General features: G+C 48.9%; 1 protein-coding gene across 1 annotated transcript; it reads left to right on the top strand.

Annotated features, from left to right (window-relative positions):
• Positions 1–885: 885 nt before the first annotated feature.
• dvl3b (dishevelled segment polarity protein 3b) lies at positions 886–19,222 on the top strand (the record flags this gene model as incomplete). The annotated part of the gene is given in 16 exon segments (XM_080547323.1): positions 886–1,046; positions 6,818–6,887; positions 9,330–9,460; positions 10,479–10,569; positions 10,571–10,613; positions 11,742–11,877; positions 13,346–13,439; positions 13,596–13,665; positions 14,254–14,393; positions 14,919–14,995; positions 15,379–15,443; positions 15,670–15,822; positions 16,129–16,260; positions 17,249–17,416; positions 18,033–18,284; positions 18,753–19,222. Coding segments are annotated over 16 exon segments (2,253 nt in total).
• Positions 19,223–19,666: the final 444 nt, after the last annotated feature.

Here is a 19,666-nt window from a genome sequence, read left to right on the forward strand (position 1 = left end):
GCTAATTATAAAGCGAGGCTACATTTATTGAAGAACGTAATACAGCCTGCAATGTCCACAAATTTAGCATACATCTCTCCCATTATTTCTTTACATGTTCTTTGTCTTAAAAAAAACAAAAAAACAAAACATTCAAAAACATAATTTTATTTTATTTTATACAGGCAGTTTCTCCACGCCTCCGACCATTGAAGCTCTGAGTTAAGGCATTAGTTTGCTTCATTAAAGGGTGTGAATGTATTTATGTGTCGAGTGCCTTTTGTCCACTATAAGGTGGAGGTAAGATGAAGTTTGTGATGTCGCAGCAAAAAAAATGTGCGCGCATTTCATCACCCATCTGGGCTAAGCCCCGGATCTCCTACAAATCTAAATCCGCCCCTGGTGGCTGCGTTTGTTGGGTAAAGCCACTGGTCTGAGATAATCCACAGACATTGTAATGTAGGTAATGTCTGTGATGTAGGTGTCTGAAAAGTTCTCTGTTTTACGTGACATTCATTTCATGACTCCTCCTGTAGGGGGGAGAGGAGAGGAGTGGCTACTCGCACATCTCGGCTGTTCCGACGAGCAGGGGACGGACAGCACTGCCCGCAGCTGGGCTCTTCCTAATAGCAAGTAGCAGTAATATCCACATTCTGTATACAACTTAAATTAAAAGAATACGAACAGCCACTATTATTTATATATGTATGGATATATGATATGATATATAGGCTATATTATATCTCTGGTCATCTGCGCGCAGTTGCGTTGTGCGTGTCCCGACTGGACCGGGAGGAGGAACCAGGGAGAGATCAGATCAGAACCAGGGAGAGAGATCAGATCAGGACCCGGGACTGTCTGGATGTAGCCTGCCCAGCCTGACCCTCCCCAGCCAGCTGCCCTGCCATGGGGGAAACCAGGATCATTTACCACCTGGACGGCCAGGAGACGCCGTACCTGGTGAAGCTGCCCATCGCCATGGACAGGGTCACCCTGGGGGACTTCAAACATGTCCTCAATAAACCCAACTATCATTTCTTCTTCAAATCTATGGACGTTGATTACGGGTAAGACGAATGGTCACGAAAAAGCGCTTTTAGGCGGCTTCGCTTCACTACTGTGTATGTGTGTGTGCCTGTTTGTTGTGTGTGTATGTTGCCCCTGTCCCTCTCTAGATCACTTGATGGGGGTAGTGGCGTTTATTAAACAGGCCATCAGTTTCGCATTCATGTTTACAAACACAACATTTTTTGCTGAGCTTAATAATAAATAGGTCAGTTAGTTTATTCTGTAAGCCTGTATCACCACCGGCCTCCATCTTGGAGCATCACAGAGGGAGGGGGGGAGGAGAGGAGAGGATATGTGTCAGAAGGACCGGGGCAGATCATGCTCTGTCTATCACAACATGCTCTGTCTATCACAACACAGTGGGCTGAGGCAACATGAACTAGACGAAGGGAAGGTGGATTGGATTGTCAGCTAGTTAAGGTTCCTTTTGGGTCCATTTAGAACAGGGCCGGCCCTAAACTATTGTGGTTTTAAGAAATATTTTCATGTGCCCCCCTCCCCTACACACGTTATGTGGTGGGGTTGGAGTTTTATATTGACAGGTGTTTAGGGGGGGGGGGGGGGGCTAGATGAACATACACACACACACACACGCACACACACACACACACACACACACACACACACACACACACACATACACACACACACACTCAATAAAGACACAATAGAAATAGGCTACATACACACAAATATCATATATTATATTAACATTTGAGAAGTTAAATAACGATAAAAGTCAACATTTTCAACTATAAAAGCAAAACACTTGAACATAACAAGGTCTTTAACTAAACAAGTCTCTCTCTACTCAACACTTGCTGTTGAGTGTCTGGTCCTGCCTCTGTTGCGTGTGTGTGTGTGTGTGTGTGTCTTGTTAGCTGATCCTGAGGTGGAAAGCTCTCTTCCCTCCTCTCTCCCTCTCTCTCTCTCTCTCTCTCTCTCTCTCTCTCTCTCTCTCTCTCTCTGTCTCTGTCTCTCTGTCTCTCTGTCTCTCTCTCTCTCTCTCTCACTCTCTCTCTCTCTCTCTCTCTGTCTCTCTCTCTCTCTTTGTCTCTCTCTCTCTGTCTCTCTCTCTCTCTCACTCTCTCTCTCTCACGCTCTCTCTCTGTCTCTCTCTCTCTCTCTCTCTCTCTGTCTCTCTCTCTCTCCTTCTCTTTTAAGGAAGCTGACCTACTTTCCTAATGTCCTTCTCTTTTTCTTTTTTTTGTGTCTACTCTTCTTTCTTCTGTGTTTGAACTCGAGAGTATTTGCATATGAGATGTGTGAGAATGCACTGGAGAATAGTGTGTTTGTGTGTGTGTGTGTGTGTGTGTGTGTGTGTGTGTGTGTGTGTGTATTTAATCCGCCTCTCAGAGGCAGAGGGATTGTCCTGTTTGTGTCACTCATGCCTGGTAAGAAAACAGAATGCCAGCTCTGAACATCTTATTAAGATTATGACTCCCTTTCCCTGTTTCACTCTCCTGCTCACCTTTTCCATCCCTTCTGTCTCTCTCTTTCATCCTCTCTGCCTCATCCCCCTCCTCCACCTCCCCTTCCTCTCCTCCACCTCCCCTTCCTCTCCTCCACCTCCCCTTCCTCCTCCACCTCCCCTTCCTCTCCTCCACCTCCCCTTCCTCCTCCACCTCCACCTCCCCTTCCTCCTCCACCTCCACCTCCCCTTCCTCCTCCACCTCCTCCTCCACCTCCACCTCCCCTTCCTCCTCCACCTCCACCTCCCCTTCCTCCTCCACCTCTTCCTCCACCTCCACCTCCCCTTCCACCTCCACCTCCCCTTCCCCTCCTCCACCTCCCCTTCCTCCTCCACCTCCCCTTCCTCCTCCACCTCCTCTTCCTCCACCTCCACCTCCCCTTCCACCTCCCCTTCCTCCTCCACCTCCCCCTCCTCCTCCACCTCCCCTTCCCCTCCTCCACCTCCCCTTCCTCCTCCACCTCCCCTTCCTCCTCCACCTCCTCTTCCTCCACCTCCACCTCCCCTTCCTCCTCCACCTCCCCTTCCTCCTCCACCTCCCCTTCCTCCTCCACCTCCCCTTCCACCTCCACCTCCCCTTCCTCCTCCACCTCCCCTTCCACCTCCACCTCCCCTTCCTCCTCCACCTCCCCTTCCTCCTCCACCTCCCCTTCCTCCTCCACCTCCCCTTCCCCTCCTCCACCTCCCCTTCCTCCTCCACCTCCCCTTCCTCCTCCACCTCCTCTTCCTCTCCTCCACCTCCTCTTCCTCCTCCACCTCCCCTTCCTCTCCTCCACCTCCCCTTTCTCCTCCTCCTCTTCCACCTCCACCTCCCCTTCCTCCTCCACCTCCCCTTCCTCTCCTCCACCTCCCCTTCCTCCTCCACCTCCCCTTCCCCTCCTCCACCTCCCCTTCCTCCTCCACCTCCTCTTCCTCCTCCACCTCCCCTTCCTCCTCCACCTCCTCTTCCTCCTCCACCTCCCCTTCCTCTCCTCCACCTCCCCTTCCTCCTCCACCTCCCCTTCCCCTCCTCCACCTCCCCTTCCTCCTCCACCTCCTCTTCCTCCTCCACCTCCCCCTCCTCCTCCACCTCCCCTTCCGCCTCCACCTCCTCTTCCTCCTCCACCTCCTCTTCCCCTCCTCCACCTCCCCTTCCTCCTCCACCTCCTCTTCCTCCTCCACCTCCCCTTCCTCCTCCACCTCCCCTTCCTCCTCCACCTCCCTTCCTCCTCCACCTCCCCTTCCACCTCCACCTCCTCTTCCTCCTCCACCTCCCCTTCCTCCTCCACCTCCTCTTCCTCCTCCACCTCCTCTTCCTCCTCCACCTCCCCTTCCTCCTCCACCTCCTCTTCCTCCTCCACCTCCCCTTCCTCCTCCACCTCCTCTTCCTCCTCCACCTCCCCTTCCCCTCCTCCACCTCCCCTTCCTCTCCTCCACCTCCCCTTCCTCCTCCACCTCCCCTTCCCCTCTTCCACCTCCCCTTCCTCCTCTTCCTCCTCCACCTCCCCTTCCTCCTCCACCTCCTCTTCCTCCTCCACCTCCTCTTCCCCTCCTCCACCTCCCCTTCCTCCTCCACCTCCCCTTCCTCCTCCTCCTCCCCTTCCTCCTCCTCCTCCCCTTCCTCCTCCACCTCCCCTTCCTCCTCCACCTCCTCTTCCTCCTCCACCTCCTCTTCTTCCTCTCTGTGCGTGCAGAGCCTCGCTGGTCGTATGTCTCAGTGGTATATCTAGACAGTCTCAGTGGTATATCTAGTCAGTGAAAGCTATGAAGACGCAGGTCCTCTTTATTACGAGTCCGCTTTACTCCCAGATCAGTGGAGCTGTCTGTACATGCAGGGCCGAGACCCCCACCCCCAGGACCAAGGCAGAGGGGACAGCATTCATGTTATAATGACATCATTATTTTATGCACCCAGATAGTGGAATGCACTGCCAGTTTACATTAGGGATGCAACCTCAGCACATAATGTTCAAGTCAAGACTAAAAAACGTTTAAATGACTAAATAATTAAATGATGATTATATAATGATTGGAGCACTTTGAGCTGCAACGTTTGCAGGATAAAAATTAATAACAAATTAAATTATTATTATCAACTTAACATTAACTTAAACTTAGAATTGATGTCTATGTTAGAGAACGTGTTATAATAATAATGTTATTATTTGCCTGGACGTCAGATGGATTAGTGCTCAGCAGTGAAGCGATGTGAGATCCTCTTTGACCTCTTCATAAGCCCCTGAACTCCCCAGATCAAAGCTCTCTCTCTCTGACTCTCTCTCTGACTCTCTCTCTCTCTGTCTCTCTGTCTCTGACTCTCTCTCTGTCTCTCTCTGTCTCTCTGTCTCTGACTCTCTCTCTCTGTCTCTCTCTCTCTGTCTCTCTCTCTGTCTCTCTCTCTGTCTCTCTGTCTCTGACTCTCTCTCTGTCTCTCTCTCTCTGTCTCTCTCTCTCTGTCTCTCTCTCTCTGTCTCTCTCTCTCTCTCTCTCTCTCTCTCTCTCTCTCTCTCTCTCTCTCTTCATAAGCCCCTGAACTCCCCAGATCAAAGCTCTCTCTCTCTCTCTGTCTCTCTGTCTCTGACTCTCTCTCTCTCTCTGTCTCTCTGTCTCTCTGTGTCTCTCTCTCTGTCTCTCTCTCTCTCTCTCTCTGTGTCTCTCTCTCTCTCTCTCTCTCTCTCTCTCTCTCTCTCTCTCTCTCTCTCTCTCTCTCTCTCTCTCTCTTCATAAGCCCCTGAACTCCCCAGATCAAATCTAAACCCAGAGGCCGTATCAATCACTACACGTCAGAATGTTCAATCAAAAGCTTCTGGTAATAATGATGTTGGGTATAGAGCCTAATCCTATCCCTACATGCGCCAGCTGACAGTTCTTATCATGGAGACAGGGGTTGAGGTAGTGATGCAGGGAAAGAGAGAGAAGGAGAGGGAGAGGGATAATGACATCACAGCTTGTCCAGGCTGAGGGGTCTTTGGGTACCACTGAACAGATGTGAACGATGCAGAAATAATCTGAAGCGTTTCATTTCCTCTTCCCCGCGTGCAGGGCTCGTGTGCATCCATGTGCATATTGAAACTCCCTTTATAGTTAATTAAAACACAATGTTCGTGTAATGGTTTGGCCTTTCACAATTTTCCATCCAGAGAGATCTCTCTCTCTCTCTGTCTCTCTCTCTCTCTGTCTCTCTCTCTCTCTCTCTCTGTCTGTCTCTCTCTATTTCTGTCTCTCTCTCTCTCTGTCTGTCTGTCTCTCTCTGTCTCTCTCTCTCTGTCTCTCTCTCTCTGTCTCTCTCTCTCTCTCTCTCTGTCTCTCTCTCTCTGTCTCTCTCTCTCTGTCTCTCTCTCTGTCTCTCTCTCTCTCTCTGTCTGTCTCTTTCTCTGTGTGTCTCTGTGTCTTTCTCTCTCTCTCTCTCTCTCTCTGTGTCTCTCTCTGTCTGTCTGTCTGTCTGTCTGTCTCTCTGTCTCACTCTCTCTGTCTGTCTCTCTGTGTCTGTCTGTCTGTCTGTCTGTCTGTCTCTCTCTCTCTCTTTCTGTCTCTCTCTCTCTGTCTCTGTCTCTCTCTTTCTCTCTGTCTCTGTCTCTCTCTCTGTCTCTCTCTCTCTCTCTCTCTCTCTCTCTCTCTCTCTCTCTCTCTGTCTCTGTCTCTGTCTCTCTCTCTCACAAGGCTGGAGCTAGGGTTGAATAAGGTTGGATTTGAAATTGGATTTGAAATCAAACAATCACTATGGGATTAGCCTAGTCACCACCAGAGAAGACCCAGCATCTAGTGGGGTCAGTGGGATGGAATTGGTAAATATAAACCTGTTATGTCAGATTTAAAAAGACTGGTTCTGATTAAATAAAGATTTCATGGTAAAAACTAAAATAATCTATAATTGCACAAGGGGTTCACATACTTTCAAGCAGCACTGTATGTGCATGTATGTATGTATGTATGTATGTCAAAATCATCCCCCTTCTAAAACTGCCATCCCCCCTTTCCATCCCTTATGTCATTTTATCAATGAACGTGGAATAAAAAAAATATTTTGCACTAATTGTCCTCTGCATTTGACCCTAACTATGTAAGAGCAGTGGTGCCATGGTGCCTTGGTCAAGAGCAATGACAGGAGTATCTGACACCTAACATCCATAACATGCATGTTGCTTTAGCAGTATAATAATTATCCTCATGCTTTAATAATAATCAAAAGGGTACACAGTTGGTCTCCCACCCTCTGCGCCATCATCAGCACAAATTGTCCCCATATGATCAAATCCACCATCCCCCCTGATGTTTTTTTTTACAACTTGAGTACTGCTGAAGGACTTTCTCTCTTCTCAGGGTGGTCAAGGAGGAGATCTGTGATGACGACGCTCAGCTGCCCTGTTTCAACGGCAGAGTCGTGTCCTGGGTGAGTCCTGGTCATCTGTTCATCTGTTCATCTGTTCATCTGTTCATCTGTTCATCTGCTTCCTTACCCAGACCCGTGTTTTTCTGTCTACCAGTCCTCAGTCTGGTTTAATCCACTCTCTCTCTCTCTCTCTCTCTCTCTCTCTCTCTCTCTCTCTCTCTCTCTCTCTCTCCCTGTTTGTATTGTAGAAGAACAGTGTGTAGGCATTCAGTTCAGACAACTGTGTCACCAAGTGTATCACCTGAAGGGAATATTGTTATATATGATTGTGTGCTAACACCTGACTGATTACTGGTAGGCCTGGACAGGAGCTACAGTGCTGTATGGACGTTTCTGTATAGTGACACTTAACACTGTTTTTTCTTTTGGCTCTATACTCAATCAGTCTGGATTTGAAATCAAACAGTTAATGAGGTTTAAGTAGATTGACCGTTTTTATTTGAGGGTATTTCTCGATCAGTTTGACCTTTTTATGTAAAGTAACTAACCCTAACCCTAGACCACCAAAGGTGTTTGGACAGATGAATATTATGTCCAAATGAAGCACCCATGTTAAGCATTATTATTATTTTATTATTTTGGTCTCATAACCTTTCTGTGCAATAACTGCCCCAAGTCTGTGACGCTTGGTATCTTCTCTGGTGATGTATGATGTACCATCAATGTACCATCGATGTAATAATAATAATAACAATAATAATAATAATAATAATAATGCATTTTATTTATAGGCGCCTTTCAAAGCACTCAAGGACACCTTACAGAGTATAATTTAAAAACAAGCAACAGATTCAAACAGGTTAACACAGTGATCAAAACAAGACAAAACAAACAAAACAAGACAAAACAAAAGACTTAAAAACAACCATCAATTAAAAATACGGCAGTTTAAAAAGGTTTTCAGGCAGGATTTGAAGGTGGAGAGCAAATTTTTTGGGGTGGGGCACAGCAGTGTGGCGGGGGGGGTCCTCTTTTTTTTCGCGTGCACGATTTTTTTCCCCGCGTGCACGCGCATAAAACACGCACTGGCGCTCAAAACAAAAACGTAATTTCACTTTACACACGCAATACCCACTTAAACATGTGTGAGGATACGTAACGCGTTTTGTGACAGAACTTTCACTTTCATTCATGAAATTCACCCCGTCTGTGTTACTGTTTACACAAGTACAATCACAGTGTGACAGTCAGATGGAGCATTCGGTAAACAACAACAGCAAGGTAATGCATCAGCTGAGTTAAAGAAAACCAACTCTTACCTTTGATGACAGAACATGAGCCGTGTTTACCCGTACCTCCGCCTTGCCCCGCGCATATTGCTATGAATAGTTCGAAGATAGGTGCTTGCACGTTAGGTGCGAGGCTGCTTGGTTAACCCATTAGCGGGAACATTATTAGTTGCACAAAATAGGCTGATTTAATTGACCATGAACATCAGAGACAGACATTACGAATGTTCATTTAAAATACTCCGGAAGCCCGAAGTCCGGAAAACCGGAAGTCGGAAGTCCTCAGCATAATGCATTGTCTGCAATACAACCGGAGATTCAGGACGCACATTTGTGCGCCCTGGCCAAGAAATAGAGACAGCCAATTGGAGCGCTGCTACAGCTCACGTGTAAGCGAAAAGTATTCGTCCTTGCATAGACTTGCATTGACCGGCGCCCCGCGTTCTCCCCCTATGTATTTTAACAGTGAGTTTTACACACACACACACACACAGATAAAAATGTTTATTGTATTGGAGGATTTTTAATGAATGCTGATAGGCGCCGACAGAATATCAGCCGCATTTTGTGAATAAACAATGTTTATTTAAAAAAAAAACTTTTACAAATCGCAACTAGGAAGTGAAGGTGGGGGCGGCGCCCCAGCGCCCTCTATCGGCCAGCCGCCACTGGTGGAGAGAGAGTCAGTGTTGCGGATGTCTTGTGGAAGAGAGTTCCAGAGACGGGGGGCAGAGTGGCTGAAGGCTCTAGACACATGGAACACTTGTCCCAACCATGTACCAACCTTCACATTTGTTAAGGAAAGGCATCATAACACATCCACGATATGGTGGATGGACGCAGCCTGTAGACCTCTGGTCACCATGGAACACTTTTACAGGTGTGTGGTTGGACATCAGTACCACCCCCCTGGTGGTCAGAGAGGAGAAGTGCAGACACAGACACGCAGCTCGCTCTCTGGTCCTGGGTGGGCCGTGAGGAGTCAGAGAAACGGTCCTAGCTAGCCTAGCTGATTAGCTTAGCCGTTAGCTAACTGGAATCACAGGACGCTCAACGACACTCCTGAAATAACCTCGAGGTCTGATGATGGGGGATTTTTGTCAGTGTTATTTTGGCTGGAGTGAATGAGGGACTGTCTGTCTGTGTGTCTGTCCACCATTTCAATAAAGACAGTTACAGTCACGCCCCCCCCCCCCCCCCCTTCTGTTTCCAGCTGGTGTCTGCAGACGGGGCTCTGTCAGAGGGGGGGTCAGTGTGTGCAGACAGCCAGGCTGACCCCCCGGACCCCCCCGGCCCGCTGGAGAGGACCGGCGGCATCGGAAACTCCAGACCCCCCTCCTTCCAGTCAGTACCTGCATGTGTGTGTGTGTCAGTGTGTGTGTGTGTGTGTGTGTGCGTGTGTGTGTGTGTGTCTGTCAGTGTGTGTGTGTGTGTGTGTGTGTGTGTGTGTGTGTCTGTCAGTGTGTGTCAGTGTGTGTGTGTGTGTGTGTGTGTGTGTGGGTGTGTGTGTGTGTGTGTGTGTGTGTGTGTGTGTGTGTGTCTGTCAGTGCGTGTCTGTCAGTGTGTGTCTGTCAGTGTGTGTGACTGTGTGTAATCCAGTTTGTCTTTGTCTACTAGTGTTTGTATCTCTGTCTGTCCTGTCTGTTCTGTGTCTGTCTGTCTGTCCTGTCTGCCCTCAGGTTCTGTCTCTCCTCTCTGTTCTGTCTGTCTGTCTGTCTGTCTGCTCTGTCTGCCCTCAGGTTCTGTCTCTCCTGTCTGTTCTGCCTGTTCTGTCTGTCTGTCTGTCCTGTCTGCCCTCAGGTTCTGTCTCTCCTGACTGTCTGGTTAATTATTAAATCAGTGGAAAACATCTCATCATATTACAGAGGCAGCCTGGGCGTCCCCTACTGGTCGTCTGGGGTATTACAGCCGACAACTAAACAGCCTGGCCCACTACAGATCTCACATGCCTGCCCACACGTGCTGCATACACACACATGCACGCACACACACCTAACTCAGTGCACTACTAGTTAACACTGACACAGCTTAGCATGCAACTCACTACACTAGTTAACAGTGACACAGCTTAGCAAGTTTGCTAACTAACTGTAGGTATTTAGTGAATGTAAAACTGTTGGTTATGATATTGAGTGGGTTCTTCATCGCTTCATTTGTCGTCTTATGCCAAAAAACCGATTTTTTTTTCCCCAAGACTTGTTTGGCTCGATTGCGGTTTCACAATTCCCGACATGACGACCTTTTGAGGAAACGGTGTCACATATATATGGACTTAACTGTATGAGAAATGGAAAAAGGGTTACGGTAAGGGTTAATAACAGTTTTCTCCCCTTTTTTCTTCATCCCTTCTTCTCCATACCAGTGCAAACGCTGCCGGCAGTCAGGACAACCTGGAGAAAGAGACAGAACCTCCTGATCCGCTACGGAGAGAGAGGGAGAGAGACACTCCCGACCAGGGTAAGAGAGAGAGAGAGGGAGAGAGACACTCCCGACCAGGGTAAGAGAGAGAGAGAGGGAGAGAGACACTCCAGACCAGGGTAAGAGAGAGAGAGAGAGGGAGAGAGACACTCCTGACCAGGGTAAGAGAGAGGGAGAGAGAGAGACACTCCTGACCAGGGTAAGAGAGAGGGAGAGAGGGAGACACTCCCGACCAGGGTAAGAGAGAGAGAGAGGGAGAGAGACACTCCTGACCAGGGTAAGAGAGAGAGAGAGGGAGAGAGACACTCCTGACCAGGGTAAGAGAGAGAGAGAGGGAGAGAGACACTCCTGACCAGGGTAAGAGAGAGAAAGAGAGAGAGAGAGAGAGAGAGAGAGAGAGACACTCCTGACCAGGGTAAACCTGCATGCCTGTCCGTGTGTCTGCCTGCCACAGCTAGCAGTGTTGCCAGATTGGTCTGATGTTTACCAGCCCAATAAGTGCTAAAAATCCGATATTTATAAAAACCTAACCCTAACCCAAATATTATATAATATATAATAATACATATAAAATAAAATGTCTTACCAAAAAAAAGCCCTACTTCCAAACGTAGGCGGACACATGCGTTCTACACATGCGCAGTAGATCACTATGAATCACATAATAATACCTTCACACAGAACACAGGTCACAACCATTCCAAACTTCAACTCACAAATTCTGTCCACCAGCCCAAGCCCAATTTCACCAGGACAATGCAACCTACACTAGCCCAATTGGGCTGGACAACCGCCCATCTGGCAACACTGTCAGCTAGATGTGGTATCAATGGACATATAACTCTTGACACTGCCTATAATAATAATAATAATAATAATAATAATAATAATAATAATAATAATAATAACTTTTATTTGTATAGCACTTTTCCCGCAAACGTTGCAGCTCAAAGTGCTCCAATCATTATATAATCATAATTTAATTATTTCGTCATTTAAAGGCAATATTAAAAAGATGGGTTTTTAGTCTTGAAAAAAACATGTGCTGAGGTTGCATCTCTAATATAAACTGGCAGTGAGACACAATCTGGGAGCATAAAATGAGAATGCAGCCTCACCAAATCTCTTCTTTTGTACATCCTACATACTTCCTCTCCTCTCTGTCTACCTCTCCTCTGTCTTACCTCTGCTTGGGCGCCCCCTGCAGGTGGGAGGTTGAACGGCCATGCTGGGCCGGAGGCAAGGCCTGAGCTGGCGCGCTCCGACAGCTGCTCCACGCTCCTGAGCAGCGAGCTGCAGGACACCAGCTTCTTTGACTCTGAAGACGACGACTCAGCCAGCAGGTGAGCTACTCCACTACAGACTCTTGCACATCACTAAAACACACACGCACACGCACACATACACACATACGCACACGCACACATACACACACGCACACGCACACATACACACATACGCACACGCACACATACGCACACGCACACATACACACATACGCACACGCACACATACACACATACGCACACGCACACATACACACTAGGGATGGGAGTCTCCATCCCCAGGCCGATGCGATATCAATCACCAGCAGTGGTGCGTTCGTTTAACATAAAACAGCCTTTTACAATTATATTGTCTTTCATAACAAAAAATAAGAATTATATAAACAACACCATTCTCACTGTCATCATAACTGTTTGAGCATTGCGCAGTGTGTCTGAAAATATAATATAATATAATAAATATGGCGGATTTAGCTGTGAGCTCATTTGCATCCGTAGTCCTCAAGACATTAAATCATACAATAGACAAGAATAATGGACAACATCACAACAGAATACAATAGGACATCAAACAATGAGTATGTGACCATAGGGACATACATTGGTGCAGTAGAACACAAAGTGCACAGGTTAAAAGTGCAAAATAAGACAGAAAATAAGGTATTGCGATGGTACTGAGGGAAAGGTAGCTGGACAGCCTGTAGTGCAAGTAAGTAAGTAAGTAAAGTTTATTTATATAGCACCTATCACAGACCAGCGGTCACAAAGTGCTTCACATAGATAAAAACATAATTAAAGATCAAAAGTAATAGCAGGTTAAAAGAAATAGGTAAACAAATAACAAGTGTACAACAAATAATAACAAGACACAGAAAGACAGGCTTTTGTGGTTAGCCAAAAGCCTGTCTGTACAGGACAGTTTTGAGCTGTTTTTTAAATGCCTTGTCCGAGACAGCTGATCTAAGATCCCAGGGAAGAGCATTCCAGAGTTTGGGAGCCACGGTTTGGAATGTTCCATCACCTTTGGTTTTTAATCTGGCACGGGGGACAACCAACAAACCCTGGTCAGAGGACCTGAGAGACCTACTGGGGCTGTAAGGACGCAGTAGGTCACAGATCTATGCAGGTGCCTGACCATGAAGGGCTCTGTAAGTGACAGAGTGCAACAAGGGGATGCCCAGGGGGGGGGCATGAAAACATACGCTCTAAAAAGCATGTGTACAACACATCACGCTTCACCTGACGCACACCCCCTATATGCTTACAACATATCCTTAAAGCTCACACAAATCATACGCTCTAAAAAATCTAGCTATACAAAAGACGGTCGCTTTTTTATTTTAAAGCTCAAGGCGCTTGTCTAAGATTGGCTCGAATGTATCGGCACACGTGACGATGGAACCAATCGTAGATGAGTTTGCATTGTGTGGTGCCAACAACACAAATGCCTCACTGTCAATACGACACTTGAGTGAGCGGTGTAGTCACAGCTGTGATGTCATCTGTGATGTCATCGTCGTCTCAGGTTCAGCGGTTCCACCGAGAGAAGCTCGTCGTCCAGACTCATGAGACGACACCGCCGCCACCGAAGGAAACCCAAAGCACCACGAATGGAGAGGGTAAGTCAGACGACAGGACACGCACGCAGACGCTTAGTCGCCATTTGTGTCTGGCGGTCTTCATATGTGTCCTCATCTTTCTCTCAATATTTTTTACCATTTCTCTTCTCCTCCTCCTCCCTCTTCTTCTTCTTCTGTCTCTGTTTCTGTCTCCAGTCGTCTTCGTTCAGCAGCATCACAGACTCCACCATGTCTCTGAACATCATAACTGTCACTTTAAACATGGGTGAGTGAGTATAATATCCCTGTGAGTATATGTATGTATGTTTTATGCTTTCAAGACTCACGGATTTAGCCAAACACCTCACTTTCTAGAGGATTTCATTTGTAACACCAGTGGACTTGGTAGTAATACAGTAGTCTGTTAGGTGTGTTGGTTTACACGGCTGTGGGGTGTCTCAGGAGGTAGAGCTGCCGTCTAATGATCCTCCCTCCTCTCCCCTTCCTCCCCTCCCTCCCTCCTCCCCCTCCTCCCTCCTCTCCCCTTCCTCCCCTCCCTCCCTCATCCCCCTCCTCCTTCCTCCCTCCTCTCCCCTTTCTCCCTCCTCTCCCCTTCCTCCCTCCTCTCCTCTTCCTCCCCTCCCTCCCTCCTCCCCCTCCTCCCTCCTCTCCCCTTCCTCCCTCCTCTCCTCTTCCTCCCCTCCCTCCCTCCTCCCTCCTCTCCCCTTCCTCCCTCCTCTCCCCCTCCTCCCTCCTCTCCCCTTCCTCCCTCCTCTCCCCCTCCTCCCTCCTCTCCCTCCCGTCCCTCCCTCCCCTCCCCTCCCTCCTCCACCTCCTCCCTCCTCCTCCTCCTCCCCCTCCCTCCCTGGTACAGAGAGGTATAACTTCCTGGGTATCAGCATCGTGGGGCAGAGTAACCAGCGGGGGGACGGGGGGATCTACATCGGCTCCATCATGAAGGGCGGGGCCGTGGCGGCGGACGGGCGCGTCACACCTGGAGACATGCTGCTACAGGTGTGTGTGTTTGTGTGTGTGTGTGTGTGTGTGTGTATATGCTGCTACAGGTGTGTGTGTGTATATGCTGCTACAGGTGTGTGTGTGTGTGTGTGTGTGTGTGTGTGTATGCTGCTGCAGGTGTGTGTGTGTGTGTGTGTGTGTGTATATGCTGCTGCAGGTGGGTGTGCCCATGTACAGGTGTGTGTGTGTGTGTGCCCATGTACAGGTGTGTGTGTGTGTGTGTGTGTGTGTGTGTGTGTGTGTGTGTGCCCATGTGCGTTAGTACATGCATGAAGGTTATTCATGTCAGACTGACGTGGATAGAGTCTGCCCTTCTTCCTCTCCTCCCTCGGTCATGTCTCCTCTCCTCCCTCTCTCCTCTCTCTCTCCTCCCTCTCTCCTCCCTCTCTCCTCCCTCTCTCCTCCCTCTCTCCTCCCTCGGTCATGTCTCCTCTCCTCCCTCTCTCCTCTCTCTCTCCTCCCTCTCTCCTCCCTCTCTCCTCCCTCTCTCCTCCCTCGGTCATGTCTCCTCTCCTCCCTCAGGTCAACGACATCCACTTTGAGAACATGAGCAATGATGATGCAGTTCGAGTCCTAAGGGAGATTGTTCATAAGCCTGGGTAAGACCTGACTCAAACATATTCATGCCCTCACATAAGTCTCACACACTGATATACATCACTGGTGTATGAGTTCATGTCTGGGGCGGCTGTGTCTCAGGAGGTAGAGCTGCCGTCTAATGATCGCAAGGTTGGCAGATCGGCGGTTCGAGCCCCGGCTGGCCACATGTCGAAGTGTCGTTGAGCAAACACTGAACCCCAAATTGCTCCCAGTGAGCGGCTCGGCGCCTTGCATGGTAGCTTACCACCATTGGTGTGTGAATGTGTGTGTGAACGGGTGAATGAGAGGCGCTATATAAGTCAGTCTGTTTACCATCACTGGTGTATGAGTTTATGTCTAAATACAGTGACGTCTTTAAAACGAGTGTTGTGTGTGTTGACAGTCCCATCAGTCTGACCGTGGCTAAGTGCTGGGATCCTAACCCTCGATGTTTCACACTGCCACCAAGTGAGTATCACACACACACACACACACACACCATACAATCACACACCATACTGTCACACACACACACACACACACACACACACACACACACACACCATACAATCATACACACACACACACCGTACAATCACACACACCATACATACACCATACATAGGTCATTGATCATTTCTTGGAAAGTAGGGTCGACACCATCTCGTCTTCCCCCCCCCCTCTCTCCATCCAGGTGAGCCGATCCGTCCCATAGACCCTGCCGCCTGGGTGTCCCACACCGCTGCCATGACGGGGGCGTACCCGGCGTACGGTATGAGCCCCTCTCTCAGCACCCTCACCTCCACCAGCTCCTCCATCACAAGCTCCTCCATCCCTGAGACTGAGCGTAAGTCATCCCCCCCCCCCCCTCTCCATATCCTCCCCTCCCCCCCTCCTCTCCATATCCTCCCCTCCCCCCCTCCTCTCCATATCCTCCCCTCCCCCCCTCCTCTCCATATCCTCCCCTCCCCCCCTCCTCTCCATATCCTCCCCTCCCCCCCTCCTCTCCATACGCCCCACTGCTTCCCTCATTCCCCTGCGTGCGATTGGCTGCGATTGGCCCCCTGTCTTCATGTTTATTGAACTACTCTCCCCCCTCATTCTCTGACAGTTGTGGTCTTTACCTTCATACTCTTTCTGTTCCTCCTCCCAGGGCTGGATGAGGCCCAGCTGTCCGTCCACAGTGACATGGTGGCCGTGGCTAAGACCATGGCCTTGTCAGAGTCTGGTCTGGAGGTGCGAGACAGGATGTGGCTGAAGATCACCATCCCTAACGCCTTCATAGGTATTCTCTCTCTCTCTCTCCCCCTTCACTTCCCCTTCCCCTTCCACTCTTCCTCTATTAGATTACTCACCGTCCCCCGTTCACACCATAGCACTGGAACTCCCTGCCACTCCACATCCGCCAGTCTGACTCTATAAACTAATTCAAAAGTCAACTCAACACCCACCTGTTCAAACTGGCATACACACTTTAATCTGTATCCTGTGTCCTTGTCCTTCACCTCCTGTTGTTCTTTTGTTTTGTTTTCTGTTGTCTCTTTTCTTTCTGTTTTAACTGTGTTTGACACCTTGTCACCTCCACTGTTTTTAACCTGACTATGTTACCTGACTGTATGTTACTGTGTGTTACTGTGTCTTTTTCCCTGTGAGGTGTCCTTGGGTGTTTTGAAAGGCGCCATACAAATAAAATGTATTATTATTATTATTTGTATTCTCTTCCTCCCGTGGTACTGTACCTAGGGCCTTCATGCGGCCTTGTTGAAATAAAAATACATATATTCGTCTTGTACAGTATTATCGTTATGAAAATGTAACAGACACTAAAGTGTTCTTGGTCTCTTCTCTAATCTTATGACTGTCTCTACCCCCCCCCAATTAATGACTGTCTCCCCCCCCCCCCCCAAACTAATAATACATTTTATTTATGGGCGCCTTTCAAGGCTCTCAAGGACACCTTACAAGACAGTTTAAAACCACATATCAAAACATTAAAATCAACAAAGCAAAATGAGATAAAAACAGCAAAATCAGATATAACAACAAACAAAATACAGGAGATCAAACCAAGTAAGCCATTGTGAAAAGGTGTGTTTTAAGACAGGATTTGAAAGTGGTGAGAGTGTCAATATTGCGTAAGTTGGGTGGCAGAGAGTTCCAGAGGCGGGGAGCAGAACGGCTGAAGGCTCTAGATCCCATAGTAGTTAGGCGGGAAGAAGGGATGACAAGTTGGTTGGCAGAGGAGGATCTAATGACTGTCTCCCCCCCCCCAGGCTCAGATGTGGTGGACTGGCTCTACCACCACATGGAGGGCTTCACCGACCGCCGTGAGGCTCGTAAATACGCCAACAACCTGCTGAAGGCCGGCCACATCCGCCACACCGTCAACAAGATCACCTTCTCTGAGCAGTGCTACTACATCTTCGGGAGCCTCGGTGGCAGTGAGTCCATTCGCTTTCTCCCTCCCTTGACTCTTCCCAGGCTAGCTGACCCTCATAGTCAACTTACAGTTAGGTCCGGAGATATTTGGACAGTGACACAAATTCAAATAATTTTGCCTCTGTATATGCCACCACAATGGATTTGAAAGGAAACAATGGAGATGTAATTCTTGAGGCTTGCATCTGGTTGTGAACCCTCTGTATTTGCTCTCGTTAAGTCTTCTCTTTATGGTAGACTTAATGATCTATCACCTCCTGGAGACTGTTCTTCACATGGCTGGATGTTGTGAAGGGGTTTTTCTTTACCGTGTAAAAGATCCTGTGATCACCACTGTTGTCTACCGTGGATGTCCAAGCCTTTTTGCGGTGCATTGCTCACCAGTGCGTTTTTCTTTTTTTCTCAGAATGTACCAAACTGTTGATGTCGATGTTGATGAAACAGCTGTTGATTTAATTGTCCAATTACTTTTGGACCCTTGAAAAAGAGGGGGGCCACATATTAAAGAGCTGTAATTCCTAAACCCTTTCTCCAATTCGGATGTGATTACCCTCAAATTAAAGCTGAGAGTCTGCACTTTACGCCCACATAACCCACCTGACCTCCCCTCTCTTTCAGACATGGCCAGTCTCTCCTTGCGAGACCCAGATGGCTGCCTCAGCGGTGTGTCTGACCCGGACCCTCTGGCTCCCCTGCCTCCCCCGGGCGCTGCCCCCTGGCCCCTGACCTTCCCTTACCGGTACCCCATCCCTCACCCCTACAACCCCTACCCTCTGCACCAGACCACTGTCAGCCTCACCGGAGGAGGAGGAGGAGGAGGAGGAGGAGGAGGGGGGGGGTGCAGTGTGGGCAGCCGGCACAGTGAGGAGGGTGAGATTCTCCAGTACATGAAAGAAACAGAGACACAGGGTGAACTGAAAGGCTAAACATAGACTGACACAATGGACCTATCGCTAAGCCACGCCCCTTCGAAAACTCGGACAAACAAACAACGCTTCACTGACAGTGACTGACTGACCGACCGTGACTGAATGACATTCAATGACTTACAATGGCGGGAGTTGGCAAATTTCTGATTTCTGATTTACCACAGCAAGTAATAGACATGTTTTTTTTAAAGATGACAAGAATATTTAGTCTAGAAGCTTTTCACCATCAGATATTAGCGAGTTGTTTGTCCGAGTTTTCTGTCTGTAGTGACTTTTGCTGTGATATGATTGGACAATTTCTATTTCGGGGCGTGGCTCAGCGATAGGTCCATTGCAACCATGTGGATTGAATCTCTTCTAACCTTCCTTCTAAATCCTTCTCTTCTCCTCCTCCTCCTCCTTTACACAGGGAGCCGTGGCAGCGGGTCAAACCACAGCGGCGGTAAACAAGAGACGACCGTCGTGGGGGGGGTAGGGGGCGGAGCTGAGGGGGTAGGGGGCGGAGCTGAGGAGGTTGGGGGCAGAGCTGAACCCAAGGCTGCTGGGAGTTGCAGTAAGTCAGAGCCGAGGTGTGAGGAGATCAGCAGTGAATGCGCAGCAGCAGCAGCAGCTGTTAAGGAGGCTAGTGTCTGCAGCACGCACAGCCATCACAGCACCCACAGTGTCGACAGCACCCACTCCCACAGCTCGGTGTATGGACCGCCTGGCCTGCCTCCCCCCCAGCCCCCCCAGCCCCAAGCCCAACTACCCCCCACAGCCCCGCCTGGACCCCCGCCACCAGACCACGACCTGTCCTCTGTTCCCCCTCCCCCTGCCTCTCGCCAGTCCTTCCGCATGGCTATGGGAAACCCCAGCGAATTCTTTGTCGACGTCATGTGACCAGGTGATGTCACAAAGGGCTCCTAACTCAAGGCTCTCCTCATGGACTCACACATGGAGAAGGAGAGAACAGAAGGAGGATAGAAGGAAGCGGTTGATGAGGAGAGGAAGGTAGAGAGAGACTGGTGAGGTAGTGAGAGGAACATGGTTGTACAAGCCCCTCCCCCCCCGTACCTGTTCTGTGGCTCGTACTTTCTTCAATGAAGAAAATTGGAATGGAAGCAGCAGATATATTTGTTTGTTCATATGTTCTTTACCACGTTAAAGAAAGAGATTCCTTTTCCCCTTTGTCTCTACGTGTCTTGCGTTACTCCCTACTGGCTGTGTCCCTCTCTCTGTCACCCTTCTGTCACAGACTAGCACTAGAACAGCCGTGTTTTTTTTACCTACTAACAGAGCCTCTTTACAATGCTAAGCTGCTATTTACACACAACAACCACTAGT

Source organism: Nansenia antarctica (genome assembly GCF_963989245.1).
Source record: "Nansenia antarctica genome assembly, chromosome: 17".
Taxonomy (NCBI): domain Eukaryota; kingdom Metazoa; phylum Chordata; class Actinopteri; order Argentiniformes; family Microstomatidae; genus Nansenia; species Nansenia antarctica.